Here is a 17,480-nt window from a genome sequence, read left to right on the forward strand (position 1 = left end):
TTGAGTATTTTAACGTTTTCCACAACTCAAACGGTCCAACATTCTACAGCCCAATGAGTCTGTCTGATCTCCTAAATCGGGAACGGAGGAGATAAGTGAAGTTCCGCCCCGTATTGGATGAGTCTCCAACCTCACCATCCCCCTCTCCTACTGACTACGCTAAAGTTTTGTTCCTTCTGCCAACCACGCCGCCCCCACCCCAAAGAGTTTAATAAGGTAAAGTTTTGTATGGGAAGAACACATAGTAAATCTATTATAATTATATAATTTTAAGGTTAAAATACATACCCTATGATAGATGCAAAATTGCTTTGGCAACAAAATCCTATTAAGGTCAATTCAAAACAGTCGAGATCCCTTTGTGTCAGCAAGTGAAATGGTCTAAACCCCCTTATTGGAGCTATTTTTCAATCCATTCATTGTTGTCAATCGCTGTCCACAAGTTATGCAAGCTGTCTATTGTTCATATATAAGGTTTTTATCTAAGAGGTAATCGTATAGACTTTGAAAAAAGCCTCATTCGATTTAAATTGAAAGTTCTAGATCCGTTTTTTAAAGTCAAGAATAATCGGACAGTAAGCAACCCTCCCCCCATGCAATAAAAACTTGAAACTTTTTGCAATCAAACACGAAAAAAAAATTAATTAAAAAAAACTTTCCGAAAAATAAGTTTTTCAAATAAAAGTAAAGGTCATTTTAAACTTAAGCTCAGGATATATAAATACCTGTTAAAATTCAAATTTCAAAACGACCAGAAATTACTATTAAAGAATAAATGAAACCCAAAACGAACAGAAATTAAATAAACAATCATAGCAAAAAACATACAACAAGTAATAATATAATTGAATAAATATATCTTAAAGCGAGTAATGCTTGGATTGAATATGAAAATCAAGCTTAAAACGAAAAAGAATAGTTTGCTATTAAAGTATAAATGAAACTTAAAACGAACAGAAATTAAATAAACAATCAATGCGAACAAACATACAATATATATTAATGTAAATGAATAAATAAATCTTAAAACAAGTCAGACTTAAATTGAATTTGCAAATGAAGTTTGAATCGAATAAAAATAACTACAAAAAAGAGTTTGGGTATCGCCTCACTGCAGAAGCCTAAAACCTACTGCGTCATTAGCGCTTTAGTGAAAACGAATTATTTTACAAATGATTTCTTTCGTACTTACTATTGAAAATAAATTTTACAATTACAGTAAAATTTTCAACTAATGAGCTTTCAGCAATTAATATCATTATACATCAAATATTCAGTTTAATTTATTAGTTCTTTCCAAGATTGGTCAAGACAAATATAGTTTTACTACAAACAAAATTTGGATACTGCCCCCTTCTTTAAATGCAAAAACCTAAAGCCTTCTGCGTCATTGGTGCTTCACTGAAAACGAATTTCTCTTATATTACAAATTTATTCTTTTCCAGTTCTTACAGCATTTAAAATGAAAATAAAAATTACAGTGAAAAAAAAATCTTGAACTGATGGATCTTTCAACAATTAATATCATTATGTATCTAATATTCAATTTTATTTTGCTTATACTTTCCAAGACTGTTCAAGACTCATATAGTTTTCAGTAAGGCGCCAATGACGCAGTAGGTTTTAGTCTTCTGCTTTGAGGCGATACCCAAACTCTTGTTTGTAGTTATTTTTTTTCGATTCAAACTTGATTTGCATATTCAATTTAAGTTTTACTTGTCATAAGATTTATTTATTCATTTACATTAATATATATATTGTATGTTTGTTTGCATTGATTGTTTATTTAATTTCTGTTCGTTTTAAGTTTCATTTATACTTTAATAGCAAACTATTATTTTTCGTTTTAAGCTTGATTTTCATATTCAATCTAAGCATTACTCGCTTTAAGATATATTTATTCAATTATATTATTGCTTGTTTTATGTTTTTTGCTATGATTGTTTATTTAATTTCTGTTCATTTTGGGTTTCATTTATTCTTTAATAGTAATTTCTTGTCGTTTTGAAATTTGAATGTTAACAGGTCTTTATATCTCTTGAGCTTAAGTTCCAAATGGCCTTTACTTTTCTTTGAAAAACTTATTTTTCGGAAAGTTTTTTTTAATTAATCTAACATATATCAATAAAACTAGCGCAAATAAATCAACTGGTGATATTTCCCTATATTTGTAAGATTACAAAAAACTAGTGCTTTACTGAAAACACAAAAGCCAAGTAAAAAACAAGAATATTGACTTAGGAGTCAAAAGTAAATACGAAACCTCACAACAACAAACTAATCTATAACGCTTTTCATAGTCCTGCAGGAGCTGCGATATCAGTAACTTTCAGCATACAATTAAAATTATCTTAAAAGCTTAGGCATAAATATAATAAATTTAAAGTCATTATACAGTAAACAAAATAATGGATTGATTTCAAACAGTTTGTGGTAACGAACTGTAAATAAGGAGCAACACAGCTCAATGGTAGCCGAAACTCTAGAAAACGGGATTTTGATACCAATAGATATATCAAAAGAATCAGATTTTAATGCTGATTTCAAATATAAGTTTCATCAAGTTTAGTCCTACTTATCAAAAGTTACGCGCCTGAAAAAATTTGGCTGATTTTCGAAAAAAGGGGGAAAGATCCCCTAAAAGTTATAGAACCTTACTGAAAATCACGCCACTATATTCAGCGTATCAGAGAACCCTACTGTAGAGGTTACAAGCTCCTATCGACAAAAATGTGGAATTTTGCATTTTTTGCCAGAAGAAAGATCACGGATGCATGTTTATTTGTTTTTTTTTTGTTCTGTTTTTTTCAGGAGTCATCGTATCAACCCCGTGGTCCTAGAATATCGTGGGAGGGCTCATTGGAACGGAAATTAAAAGTTCTAGTGCCATTTTTAAGTGACCAAAAAAATGGAGGGCAACTAGGCCCCCTCCCACGCTCATTTTTTTCCCAAAGTCACCCGATCAAAATTTTGAGATAGCAATTTTGTTCAGCATGGTCGAAAATATGATAACTATGTCTTTTAGGATGACTTAATCCCCCAAAGTCCCCGAGGGTAGGGCTGAAAGTTATGAACTTTACCCAATGTTAACCTATAGTAGCCTATTGGTTATTGGGAAGTATACAGACGTTTTGCAGGGGGATTTTTTCTGGTAGTGGGGGGGGGGGTGGATCGGGGTTATGTAGGAGGATCTTTTCGTGAAGGAAGTTTTCATTGGGGAAGGGACATTGCTATGAAGGGGGCACCGGATTTTCCAGCATTATTTGAAAAAAAGATCAGAAATTAAATTAAAAAAATAAGTTTTTCAACTGAAAGTAAGGAGACACATCAAAGCTTAAAACGAACAGAAAATATTACGAATATGATTGGGTTAACCCCCTAGTCAATACATCGCTCTTTAAGCCAAAGATTTGTTAGTACTTTCATAAGAGCTATTTATTCTAATTAACGGCCTTTGTGATTAAGGGGTCATTTTTAAAGAATTGGAACAAAAGTCGAACTTTAGCGTAAAGAGAGAGGTATTGACTAGAGGGCAAACCCCCTAATATACGTATTAAAAATATATGAATATAGAAGTTCGTTATGTAGGCCTAAGTTAATTCGTAAGTTACGTATATTTATTACTAATAAAAACGTTCGCAAATAAAATTAAACAAGTTTCGAGAAAACCACTTAACCAAATAAAAGTAAAACTAATATGCAAATTTTGTCTTAATTATTCATGTGCGATGAGCCAAAATCAAAACCTGCAGTAATTCAAAAACGTTCAAAAATTAAATAAATAAAAAACAAGTTTTTCTAACTGAAAGTACAGAACGACGTTAAAACTTAAAACGAACAGAAATTATTCCGTATATGAAAGGGGCTGTCCCGCCCTCAACGCCTCGCTCTTTACGCTAAAGTTCGACTTTCTCACAACTCTATTTTTTTCAACAATAAAAAAATTTAGCGTAAAGAGCGAGGTGTTGAGGAGGGGACAGCTCCTTTCATATACGGAATAATTTCTGTTCGTTTTGAGTTTTAACGTCGTTCCTTACATTCAGTTAGAAAAACTTGTTTTTTTATTAATATCAGGTAACATCTTGGTCTCAACTAGTATTACTCGAAATGAAGAACATATCAACCATAATATGAACTCTGGAAATCCAGTTATTTCTCTCTATAAAACGGAAGATTTTAAGTTGTGATACAAATTCTAAAGGGAGTTTGTAGTCTTAATACTAGGCTAATAAGATTCCTTCACTTCGATCTTGTCTATAAAATAATCATGATATGTCCTTTTCAGATCCAAAACGACAGTCAATCATTGAACTGAGGTCATTTTTGCAGAAGTAATGCCAAATTGAAGAAAAAATAAATAAAACAACAATCTAAAAATGCTTTATTTTTATACTGTTAAAAGTGTCCTCAAAAGGTTTACTTTTACCGTACCAAAACTCCTATATTGTTTTGTGTTTTCAGTAAAGCGCTAGTTACCTGTAATGTTACAAATATAGGAAAATATCAAAAGTTGATTTATTTGCATTAGTTTTATTGATATATGTTAGATAGGCTGTGAAGTAGTAATTTTTGTTCGTTTTGAGTTTCAACTTTGCTCTTTACTTCCCTCGGAAAAACTTTGTTTTTTAAAATTAATAACATTCTATAACTGACATAGGGACAAGGTGACCACACTACTTCATCTGCTTTTCTATGGTCTTTTCTAATATAATGATTATATCACTCATATATGCGACCCCCCCCCTTGATGGTTCTACATATAACCCTGGTAACGTACTATCCCTTGTCAAAACATGTGTGTGTTACATGCAGAGCTGTTCCTAGAGGGGGGCAACCGGGTCGGCTTCCCTAGGCACTGCAGCTGGGGAGGGGGCATGGCTGGAGAATTACCCAGTTTAGTCAAATTTATCACTTTGATTTAACTTTTTGTGCTTACATTTGAGTCAGGAGGGGAGTGTTGTAATAAATTTTTCTCTGGACACCACCAACCCTAGGAAAGGCTTTGGTTAAATCATATTGTAAATGAAGATGCGGCTTTTTGTCTAAAGTTGGATTTTACAGAGTGCGTCCAAAAAGTAATGAGACTTACTCTATAAAGAAGAATTTATTCATCCAATTTTAATAACACTTCAAAATTCTTCAAAATAGTTCCCTTGGGCGTTGATGCACTGCTGCCAGCGCGATTTTCATGATTTATAGGCTCCCTCGAAAACAGCTTCCGAAATGCCTTTTAAAGAGTTGGTTACGGCCTTCTGGATGGTGGCAACGTCATCAAAACGGCGACCTTTCACGGCGGTTTCAGTTTGGGGAACAGAAAAAAGTCTATCAGGGCTATACGGAGGCTGTGGTAAAGTTGAAACACCCTATCCGGGCCAGGTACGACTTCACACGGAAGGCGGTGTGGCTCGGAGCGTTGTCGTGGTGGAGCTTCCATCGAATGGCAATCGCTAGTCGTCTCCTCTTCACGTTTCGGTGCAGTCGCGCAAGGATGTCTTTGTAGAAAGCAGCGTTGACAGTTTGTCCTTGAGGCACAAACTCTCTGTGTACCACATCCAGGTTGTCAAAAAAGACAATGAACATGGTTTTCACCTTTGATTTCGCCTTTCTTGCCTTTTTGGGGCGCGGAGACTCCTTTGTGTGCCATTCAAAACTCTGGCGTTTGGTGTCGGGGTCGTATTGGGAAACCCAAGTTTCGTTGCCAGTTGGTATGGCGTGTAGAAAATCTGTCTCATCTTCAACAACCTTAACCATTTCTGGGCAGAGGTAAACTCGTCGTCGTTTATGTTCATCACTATGTACTTTTATCACCAATTTTGCACCAAATTTTCTTATGTTGAGATACTCGCTTACAATGTGGTGTACCGTCAATTTGCACATGTTAAGTTCTTCCGCTATGAATTGCAGACTCAACCGACGATCGGAGTCCAAGAGTCCTTTAACTTTTCATACGTTTTCATCTGATGAACTCGTCGAAGGGCGTCAAGATTGATCTTTGTCCTGAATTGTCTCTCGCCCGTCTTTGAAGTCCTTGTGCCAACAAAAAACCTGGGCTTTCGTCATTGTATGGTCTCCGTAGGCCTGCTCAATCAAGCCAAAGTCTTTGAAGCAGTTTTTCCTAAGAGAAAGTAGAATTTGATGGCGTATTGCTGCTTTGTTGTCCGCTCTATTTTTTACTTTTTATCCCGTGACCAAAATGAAAAAAACACGCTTTTCGAGACTATCGATCTTCACTCTCTCACTCTCCAGAAGCGACTGCCACGAGGTGCAAAGCTTTGGCAAGATCCCGTCCACCAATACCACCTATTGAGAGCGCTCTGGTGGCGATTGGAAGGTCGCGCGTCGGTCAGTCTCATTACTTTTTGGATACACCTTGTATTACAAAATTATCTTTGGTTAATTATAATTAGAACTAGATATTTCAACTTCCTTTCAAATGCACCCTTAAACAGCTCTTTAAATTGTTTCAGTGCTCTGCTACTGAAGAAAAAAAAAAGAAAAAAGGATGACACGTCAATGTTATTCAAGCAAAAAAGTGATTTTCCTTTTTGATCAAAGTGGGGGGCTTCAAGAATCCTGTAGGGAATGGGCAATGAGGATTCCAACGATGTTTTTCTTGTTTTGATACAATGCTGTTTTTGAGGGGCTTCAAGCAATTTTTTGAAATTACATATATTATAAAATTTTACTATTAAGACTAATATAGATAACAGTTACTATTCCTGAATTGACAACGAATGGTAATTTGTTTTTTCACTAGACAGTTTTTTTAATGCATTTTTTAATTTTTTGTTAAGCGGTGTTCATATGCATATCTAGCTAGAATCCCCTGTCTAGACATGTGTCTGACCAGACATCAATGTCTAGACAACCACCATTCACAAGTAAAATTGGGTGCTGGACTAGACAAGTTACAGCTAAACATCCATTTCTAGACTCTAGAACTCAAAGTCTAGGATTTTCCATTACAGCCAATCAGAATGTGTCAAGTTCCACTATTTTCATCACCTATGTTTACACTTTCAAACTGAAATTTAATTTTTGTTTTCTCATTAATTGTTGTTTTTTTTTTCATTTTAGGCAAATATGCAAAACCAGACATAATAATAAAGCATATTAAGGCAATTTTTTGGCTTGTCTTATCCATTATCTTGTGACAGTAAAAATAGGGTTAGTATGGGCTGTGGCTTGTTGTTTACTTGATTCCAGCTATTGCTGCAGCCATGATTTCTCTATTACTTCAATCTAATTCCTGTGCTATAGCTCTTACTAACCGGCCATCTTTTCAGTCTGGAATTGATCTCGTGAATGATTGAGTATGTAATTTACCAAAATGTTATTTGAGATAATTTTTAAAAATGGATTATATGATTAATAGAAACATCCTGCATAGTACTAAGTAAGCATTTCATTGTTTTGGTATTTATTTTTACCTATTCCTGGGGCTATATGTAGGACCATCAGGGGGGGGGGCATTTACAAGTTAATTGATTATTATACAGAAAGAGCATAAAAAAAGAAATTGAGTAGTGTGTTCACACTCTGCCAATGTAGTTACAGAATAACATGTATGTTAACTTTTGATAGTGGTATTGGTTGATAGTTGGGACTAACCTAGTCAGGATTGGCTGACTAAAATCTAGGGAGCCTTATTTTAAACATTTAAGCTTAAAACAAACATGACCTATACATCCTAGCCTGTTTACATACAATTACTCTACTTTACAACATTTGTCTTATATTAAATGTATTCATTGTAGTGTATAATTCAGATTCTTTGTTCTAACTTTAAAATTTTATGCTCAAAATTGGGCAGCCTTTTGTAAGTTTAGGCTCAAGCTTAAAGCGTGTGTCTGTGATTAGGCTCCACTGTTGACTAGTCAAGCACATAAAATAGTTATTGTTGCATGTTGTTAAAATACTCAAGTTAATAACATACTTATTAAGAAACTTTAGACAAATCTAACAGAGAAACAACCCACTTTCTAGGTGATATAGCAATGATTTTACAACGGTTCAACTTGTGACACTGTTATTAGCTGTCTATCTACTGGGTATCTTATTTGAACTTGTAAGATAAGATATTTGTTTCAAAAATTCACTATCACAAGCCCAGAAAGGTCTGAATTCAGACTTCAGAGCAAAAAATATTATAAGAAAACACAAAAACTGGCAAAAATGCCAAAAACACAACAAAAAAGAAAAATCAGAGTGAATAACCATTCATACTTCACAAATTTAGCTGCAAAAAGTCAATTAAAAAGTTAAAAAGATTAAAACTGGTCAAACTAAGTTAAATAAGCAAACTAAGGAGCTGAAAAGTGTGCAAAAATTCATTCAGTTAAATGGACTGATAACTGGTTGTGTCCTGATTGTTTCTCAAAGAACAGTTCAATCTAACAGGTAAATCGTTCAATTTCACCTGTTCAACCTTCCCCTTGCACCCCCCCATTCTTCTAATTCAAGAGCTAGGATGCTTACTATCCTCAAAGAGCTTAATAATGAATCACCGTTGCCCCTCCTGTCATAGAAGAAGATCCCATCTTTCCAATACCCCTGTCAAGAAGAGAAATTCCCTTCTCTGGAAACTTCTAGTCAGACTGAGGACAACACCACTTCGTTGTTAACCCTTATTCTATTCTTTGTACTCACATGAGGTATCAGTCCAGACCAAACATTATTTAAGTCTTCCAAGTGATGACTCTACATACCAGAATCTGCTTGTTAGAGATTTTGGGTGTCAGACCGAAATATGCACTATTGAACCTGACTTCCCTAAGCCAAACTTTGCCTTGTTGGAATTAAAAACAAGCTAGAAGAGGCATTAAAACAAGTTTTGAGAATTATTTCTCACCCACTGTCTATGATACAAGGTAATTATATCCTCCCCCCCCCCAACTGGATATTCTTAATCTTCCTTCCTTTCATCTCAGCAAGACAAATCCAAAAAATAATTACATCCATCAATTAGATGTCAAAAATCCAGATAATAATGTTAGTGACTGGATCTGTCAGACTGAAGATACTGAAGACTCATCAATTATTCATGAGCTGACTAATCTGTCTGACCTTGTCTCACCTCTGGAGAATTAAATTTCTACTAATCATTTTAGTGACATTAACCCTATTACAGACATCCAATTTTTTTTTTTTTTAATTAGTGAAGTGAATAGCCTGACAAATAAGAAAGCCCCTTTGTCTCAAACATGTACATGTGCAAACATGATTTTGGCTGGTTCTTGCAAAATAGGAGATGACTATACTTTTAGAAACAATTGTGCTTCAAGCAAGTTTCTATAAAAAAAATAATTGTGATAGTATGGGTAAAGAAAATTTGCAGGTTTTTCAAGCATGGACATTGCAAACTTGGCCGAAATTGTTTGGATAATCATACAGCTATAACAGCTGCTTGCAGCCTCAAGAAACAAAATCACTGTAAAAACCCTGACCTGGCTGAAAGTAATATTTCCTCAAACATTTGTAAACAATTCTTAAGTGGTAATTGTAGAGCTTGTTGTTACAATTTGTTACATTTATGTAAATTCTACCTATTAGGTACAATAGGCTATATGAAAAATGTGGTTCAATACTGCTCTCTAGGGCTATAATGAAAGAAAGGTTGAGGTGGCTGGGGCAAGTTGTGTGGATGAGGGATGACAGATTGCTGAAGATTGTTCTTTTTGGCCAGCCGTCTGGGGCTAAGCGGAAAGCAGGTCATCCCTGTCTGGGGTGGGAGGACGTTATAAAGAAAGGTTTAAAGGAAATGGGAACTTCGTGGGCGGGTGTAAAGAGGGAGGCTTTGAATAGATTGGGGTGGAGGAGCAGCGTACATAGCTGTGTTGGCCTCAGGCGGCTTGGTGCTGTGGTGAGTTGTTAGCAGTAGTAGTAGTAGTACCTATTAGGTGAATGTAGTATGCTTGAGTGCAATTTTAAGTATGTTAATTTTTGTACTGTTTTTCCCAATGTTTATTGTTGTGGTTGCACTAAAGCTCATGTTAAGGTTCCTCCTTCTTTTTATCTACCCCATGAAGAAAATTACACCAATATGTAAAAGATATAAATTGTAAGAGTCACTCCTCCCCCTTTGGCTGTCCTTTTTTAGCACACCACACCCAAGCAAAAATCTCCCACCCATGTTCATCAAACACAGCTTAACAAATAATAAACCCTTACTGATTACCTACTTCCCCTCCTCTTTTAATCAGCTCCCATCCCCAATAACAAGAAATACCCTTATTCCAATGTTATACCAAGCCTCTTAGAAACGTCAGTACCCAACCCTCATTCTCCTACCTTGTCAAAAACATCCCTTTGCTACTTCCTCCTCACTCAGAAGCCTTATTCTCTCTCCACTTATGGAATGTGACATCCCAAGTTAATAATAGAAGTTCCATCCCAAGTTAATAATATCCCCATAGATTGTCTGCTGTCCTCCTTTTCTCTCAAGCCTGGTCCAATCCCACCTTTTAATCCTGCTTCCGAAACAAATCCCAGTCTTCATCCCAGAAAAGATGGGATCTCCTCCCCCAGATCAATGTTCCTCCCTCTCCCTACTGGCTCCCACAATTAACACACACAAAATTGCTTGCTTTAGTAATCATTTTACTTTCCCAAAGTTCCTTGTTATGAATGCTGAAAACCTGAATTTTGACAAATTGATCAAACTGGAAGCCCTCTGTCAAGTACACAAAATTGATGTAATTGCCATAACTGAGGTCCAAGCATAGAACCCTGATTTATTGAAAATTAACAGCCACTCCCAATTCATAAACCTTCATCCTCATGATGACCCCCTAGGTAAAAAGAGAGGTGGGATACTATTATTTGTAAATAATTATCTATTTCTTGAATTAAATCATGTTCCCAACCTTTCAGATTTTGATGAAATCATTTGGGTAAGTATAAGACCCAAAGTTTTGCCATGCCCCATTAAATTGATTGGGTTTTGCTGCTCCTATTATTCTCCAAATCAAAACACTGCACAAAGACAGCAATTTTACCAGCAACTGCATAGTAGTGCTGACTTTACCCCCTGCAAATTCCCAAACACTGGTATGTTCTTAGTAGGTGATGCTAATGATCTAAAGTTAAATTCCCTTTGTAGTTCCTTCAACTTAAAAAAGATAGTAAAAATACCAAAAACTAAAGGAAATTCTACCCTTGATTTGATTTGCACTAATATGCTGGCTTTCTGTGTCCCACCTGTCCCTTTGCCCCTGTTAGGAGGATGCTACCATTTTTGTTTATTAATGAAGCCTCTCACCAGCTTTAATTATACTTTTTCTGTTACTGAGTTCTCTTACTGCCCAATTTCTGATTTTGAATTTGAATTACTAATGAAAAGTGGCTGGCTCTCAAGGGGTAAAATGACATTAATTTTAAAGTCTCTAACTTCCAAAATCTGATTAAAACAAAATACATAGATTCCTTCCCAGAGAAAAAAGTAAAAACATGTTCTAATGACAAACTGTACATTACTAGAAAATAGAAAAAGCAAATTGGAACTAAAATTAATCTAATTAAGAATGGTAGAACATCCAAAGCTAACTCACTGCACAAACATATAAAAAAGAAATACATAAATCTGTTTCTTCATATTACAAATGTAAAGTCAAGAATTTATTTTCTAGAAAGCCAAAACAATGGTATAAAAGAATAAGAAAAAATTGTGGGCAAACACATAATAACATAGATTTCCATTTCCAAGATGACCCTCAGTTACAGCCAATGATCTGAACAAATTTCTTTCCTCCATAGTTCAGAGCCTCCCTCCCCTCTCTTTTGACACTCCTTATGATTTATGGTCTCTCAATTTTCCTGTTATTTCGCCCTCAGATGTGGAGGCAAAATTAAGAACATTAAAAAATGCAGTACTTGTCAACTACGGTACACATCCCTATTGCACTAATTAAAGCCTTTGCCAACAATCCCTCAGAGCCTTTGTCCTTACTTTTTAATGAAACAACCTCTACTGGTAAATTCCCAAATTGTTGGAAATTAGGTTTTATTACTCCCATAAAAAAGAAAGGTAATAAACAAGATTTTTATGGTGTCTATCTCATTACTCTTACTCCAGTTTTTTCCAAGTAATATGAAAGCTTTTTAGCTGAGTGGTTGAAAGTAAACATAATCCCAAATGTTGACCAACAACAATTTGGAAACCTACACTCTAAATCTACCACCCACTATATTCTTCACCTTATGGACACAATATGTAACACACTCAAAGAACCCAATACCTGGCTCAATGTTATTGCTCTTTACTTGCAAACAGCTTTTGACTTAATTAACCACAATGCCACATGTAGAAAAACTATCAAATGACTTTCAAGTTGATTCTTATTTAATTAGAATAATTGCATCTTTCCTCTCTAATAGAATGCAAGTTGTGGAATTCCTGAATCTATATTCTGAACCCCTCCCAATTTATAATGGTGTGCCCCAGGGAACCCCCCTTAGGTCCAATATTATTTCTAACAATGATAAACAGCCCTGGTGTTGATTTCCTGGCTAAAAATTTGTTCATGATCTAACTGTCTTAGAAGCAAGTTTCAAAAATTTAAAAGGTAACCCAATGGATGTCTTGGAATTGATATCAGCCAAAGCTGTTACTAATGATATGAAATTAACCTTTTAAAGTCAACTGTTCTTACTATTAATTTCCTTAAACCTCCCCCTTCTTTCTCCTGTCCAATCCCCCCTGAAATGTCTGTTACCACTATGAAATTACTGGGAGTTACCATCTCAAGCAACTTAAAAGGGGATTGTCATATTAATGATATCTTAAAACATACAAATGCTGCATTTTCTCTCCTTAAAAAATGTATATGCCCTAAATTGCATTGTTTGAGGATTTTCCTCTCAGAAGTATGCCCAACCCTCAAGTATGCCTGCCCTATTTGGCATTCTGACATCTCTATTGAATTGTTGGACAGAATAGAGGCAGTCCAAAAAAGGTGCCTAAGAATTATCTCCAATGAGGGTGAAGTACCTTATATTTCCCTTCTTTGGAGAGCTAATCTTGTCACCCTTGAGGAAAGAAGAGGAAAAATTTCCTTGTGTTTTGCTAGCAATGCCCTTCATAACCCTTGGACAACTCCCCTTTTACCTGGTCAATATTCACCCCTTTGGCCCTGCCTTCTATGTTCTGTTTCAACAAAAATCCCCCTTCTTGCCCTAATAAGAGCTTGCACTGAAATATATAGAAGAACTTTCATCCCTTACATAGTTGACATTTTCAATCAGTGAACCTCTGCAGCACCTACTTCCACTCCTGTTCCCTCTAGAAGGTTCTGACCATTGATGACCTTTAAAAATCTGTTTGTTATAAAAGTGAAACCTTGCAAAATAGATCTTCTGCTTAAATGAAGCACAAAAACATTGTTTTCAGCTTCCCAACCTTGCTCATTCCCAATTTATAAGGTTTTAAAGATATCCGAATACATTTTCTAAATTTAGAAATAAAAAATTGATATGGCTTAAAATTCTAATCAAATAACAGGAATTGCATTTTTCAGAACTAAAGCCAGAGAAAAAGAAACTGATAACTGAAAACTAAGGTAAAATGTTGTTTTGTCAAAATTTCAATAGGTATAGACCTATCATGTAGGCAAATTCCAGGACCCTCTAGAGGGATAAGGAGTGGAGGTAGGTACTTTAAAATACCTTCCTGGGATATACTTTGGTCATTTTTTTGCAAATCATATTATTGACTTATAAATAAAGTAAATATACCACTCTATGCCTTTTTTTTATGCCCTTTACAAATATAATAATCACTTCTATTGGAAATTCAAAATTAAGCTCTTGAAAATGACAAAAATATAAAAACCTAACCTAGGTACCTCCCCCCCCCCCAAAAAAAAACAACTAAAAAAAACACTTTCAATATTGTATACACAATTAAAACCATGCTATACCGTACATTCTATTTCTCTACAGCGGTGTCTTGCATCATCCTGTCAAAACAGGTTTTTCATTTAGTCTTCAGTTTGAGATATATAAAAGAGTGGGTATATTGAGGGAGTACCTGCAAGATTTGTTGTTACAATTTTCATTTATCCAACTTAATTGTAGAAAGTCAGTGCTTGTGTATTAAAAAAAGGATTTATTAAGAAACAGTAAGTTTAAAACAGATGTTTTAAGCCCTTTTACACCCTATATATTTTTACATTTTAATCATTTTCAAGATCTCAAAAAGGACTTAAATTTGAATTTCCTATAGAAGTGATTATTACATTTGTAAAGAGCATAAAAAAAAGCATTGAGTGATATATTTACTTTATTTGTAAGTCAATAATATGATTTACAAACAATTTACCCATACTTTAGCCTTTAGACCCATCCCTGAAAGTTTCATTTTCCTAACCTAACCCCTTTCCAAGAAAGCCAAAAGTAGCTTAAGTAGAATTTTACCAGATATTTACATCAAAATAGGATAGTTGGTATTTCCAAAAAGAGGTCCTTCTAAATAAGTCAATAAACTAGGCCTAATAATTTTAAGTGAATTCTTAAATATTTTTAATAATAACCATATTGTTGCATAGCTTGGATTTTTAGCTATTTATTGGGCTCTACAAGCCTTTTCAATTCTAATTTGATAACAAGATATGAGGCTTTGAATTTTACATAGGCCTAATTTTGCTCAATTAGATACTGGTCTTTTAGACTAATGACATGTTTTTGAATATTTTTCAATAACTTAACTAGTGTTGATAACTTCTTTGTTTGGTTCCAAAAAAAAACCTTTTAGGCCCATTTAAGGGCCTGTAGAAAGATTATTAAAGAGGAAGACACATTGTCATCAAAAACTAGTGTACCAAGTGGCATCATCCAGGGGAGTATAATAGGGCCACTACTCTTCATCCTCCATATAAATAGCATAACTGAGAGTATCATCAGCCATCTCAAGCTCTTTGCAGACAACACAAAGCTTTTCAGGCCAGTGGCAAAACAAGAAGATGTAATCATCCTGCAGAGTGACATTAACATGTTGAATAGGAATCTTGAGAGCCTAGGATTAAGCTTCAATGCTAAAAAGTGCAAGACATTATGGATTGGACCCAAGCCAAAAAACATCAAGAATTTTACCCAGGCATTTAGACACTAAAACCTTCACCAGACTCTACAAAGCCCTTGTATGACCAGCCATTGAGTATGGAAACATAGGCTAGTCTGGGATCCCTCATACATTGGCAATGCTATCAAAATCAAGGTGCAGAGGCATGCCACCAAACAACTCCCTGGACTAAAAGAAATGCCACATGAAGAGCGCCTGAAGCAAATGAACCTGCAAAGCATAAACTATAGAAGAAAAAGAGGGGACCTGATCCAGATTTACAAATCGAGAAAGGATCTAGATAGAACCGAGTTCAACAAATTCTTCTGTAGTCAGACTAGTTACTAGGCTCTGTTTAAGTCTGGGTTGCTTACTTCCACAAATTAGTGCCATTTTTGTTTTCTTTCCTTTCTTTCCTAGTAGGGTTTCGGCGACACCTTCACCAGATTTTAGACGTCCTGTTTAAGTAGTCGCCAAATGCCAACTTCTTCGTTCTCAAATGCTGCGGTTACGCATATCTCAACATCTCAATCCAAACACCAAGTTGAATTCATAAGACTCAAATTCATTTAACTCTTTAGTATGACCCAAGCAACATGTGCAAGCAGATGGACAAGATGTGACGATGATGCTGCCACTAACAGCTGAAAAGCCACCATATGAAATTGTCATGGCAACACCTTCAACTTTAGAAAAACTAAACGCAATCAAACAACTTAAAACCAATAAGTCACTTGGCGAATATGGTCTTCCTCCTGAAGTCTGCAAGGTCTCAACACATGTTGCAGGAAAAAACTAGAGCCCCTCATCAGTCTGATAAGGGTGAAGAAGATCTTAGCGTCTGATTTGAAGGTTTCAGTACTAGCCCCAGTATTTAAAAAGGGAAACAAATATGACAGCCATAACTACCAAGGAATATCATTAATGGATATGACCACCAAAGTATTCACCATGATTTTTGCTCAATAGGTTTGGAGAAGCAAGAGATCAGCGGACACGTGAAAATGAGTGCAGATTTTGCGGGGGAAAGGGTGCACTGACCAGATCTTCATTCTTTGGTATGTTCTACAATAGTGTAAACGGTACAACCTCCCTAGTATTTGCATATTTCCATATTTCATCGCTGGTTTCGACTCTCTCACCCTTGAAAACCTTTGGCGAATCACGGTGGAAGATGGTATGCCACTAAATTTTATATAGCTACTGAAAGCCTTCTATGAGCATTGTAAATTAACTATAAGTTCTGGGTGAAGAAACTAAGCCCTTCAATATGGCTGGCGGTAAAAAAAAGAATTAATTTTTTACCCTGTTTTGTTTAACTACTGTATGGATTGGATTCTAGTAAGAGCACTCTCGAGCTTTTTTGGTATCATAGTGGGATTGGGCATTAAAGTGTCTGATCTGGAGTTTGCGGATGACATTGTTGCTCTTGCTGCCGATCCAGCAACTACCCAAGCAATATTGAATGAAATTGCATATTTTTCTCAGCTACTGGGCATGAAGATCAATACGGTCTAAGCTAAGATCATGGACCTAAATATACAGTTGAATTATCAGCTTATGCCTTGCGGATAGGAATTAAAAAAGTTGATTGCTTCTCTTATTTTGGTTAACTAATAGATTATCATGGAGGTTTTGAAAGCACTTGGCCGCTGAAAGCGCTTCATCTTCGTGGTATGGATGTCCTTGACCACCGCTGTTTACGAAAAATGCTGAGGATTCGATACTCAGACAAAATCTCAAATGTTGATGTGCGTCACTGCTGCTGTAACCTCCAGCCCATGACCACGATTGTCAAACAGAGAAAACTGCTTTGGCTTAGTCATATCCGGAGAAAACCAGATGACCACATCATCAAGAAAGTGCCTCTAGCTGCTCCTCTGTGAAATTTGGGCAGACGTTCTGGCGGTCTACTGAAGGATTGATGGATAAAAGTCAAAAACAGTCTCGATACCATTAGTGTATTTCGGAAGTTTGGCAGAAAGTGGGAAAACTGCTGGCTCCGATTTGCAGAAGAGCTGGAAAAAGATTTCGGAAAATGAGAGTCAACCATACGGAGTATTTGAGATGCCGGGTGAGGCGTTCACGTCTGGTCCCGTAGCGAGTACAAGTACCTTTAAATACTACAGTATAAGCAAGAAAGAGGAGAAAAGCAAAACAACTCTAAATATAACCACACAGTAAAGGCACTACTAAACCTAATAAACAAGCTAACTCGGTGGGATGCTACAAAGAAAAATGGTTCTATAACAAGTCACGTCATTTTAGTCAACAAACGATCCAGATTGCAAAATTTAATGTCTGTCTCTCATTGACTAAATGGGCCACTCACGCTTGTGCATTTTAGGTAGGTAAATTTATAAAAATTGTCCTTGATTGGTAGACAATTTTAACTTGCCACTTACGTCAAGTAGCTCATAATTAA

General features: G+C 35.6%; 1 protein-coding gene across 1 annotated transcript in view; it reads right to left on the reverse strand.

The window, feature by feature from the left end:
* Prp19 (pre-mRNA processing factor 19) overlaps positions 1 to 15,484 on the reverse strand; it is a 122,881-nt gene extending 107,397 nt beyond the window's left edge. Inside the window, 1 exon segment of the mRNA XM_089086742.1 lies at positions 15,430 to 15,484. Within this exon segment, the coding sequence (XP_088942868.1) occupies positions 15,430 to 15,448 (19 nt within the window). The 5' untranslated portion in view covers positions 15,449 to 15,484.
* Positions 15,485 to 17,480: the final 1,996 nt, after the last annotated feature.

This window comes from Artemia sp. Qi Xiang Cuo, chromosome 3 (assembly GCF_049724085.1).
Source record: "Artemia sp. Qi Xiang Cuo chromosome 3, ASM4972408v1, whole genome shotgun sequence".
In the NCBI taxonomy this organism is placed as follows: domain Eukaryota; kingdom Metazoa; phylum Arthropoda; class Branchiopoda; order Anostraca; family Artemiidae; genus Artemia; species Artemia sp. Qi Xiang Cuo.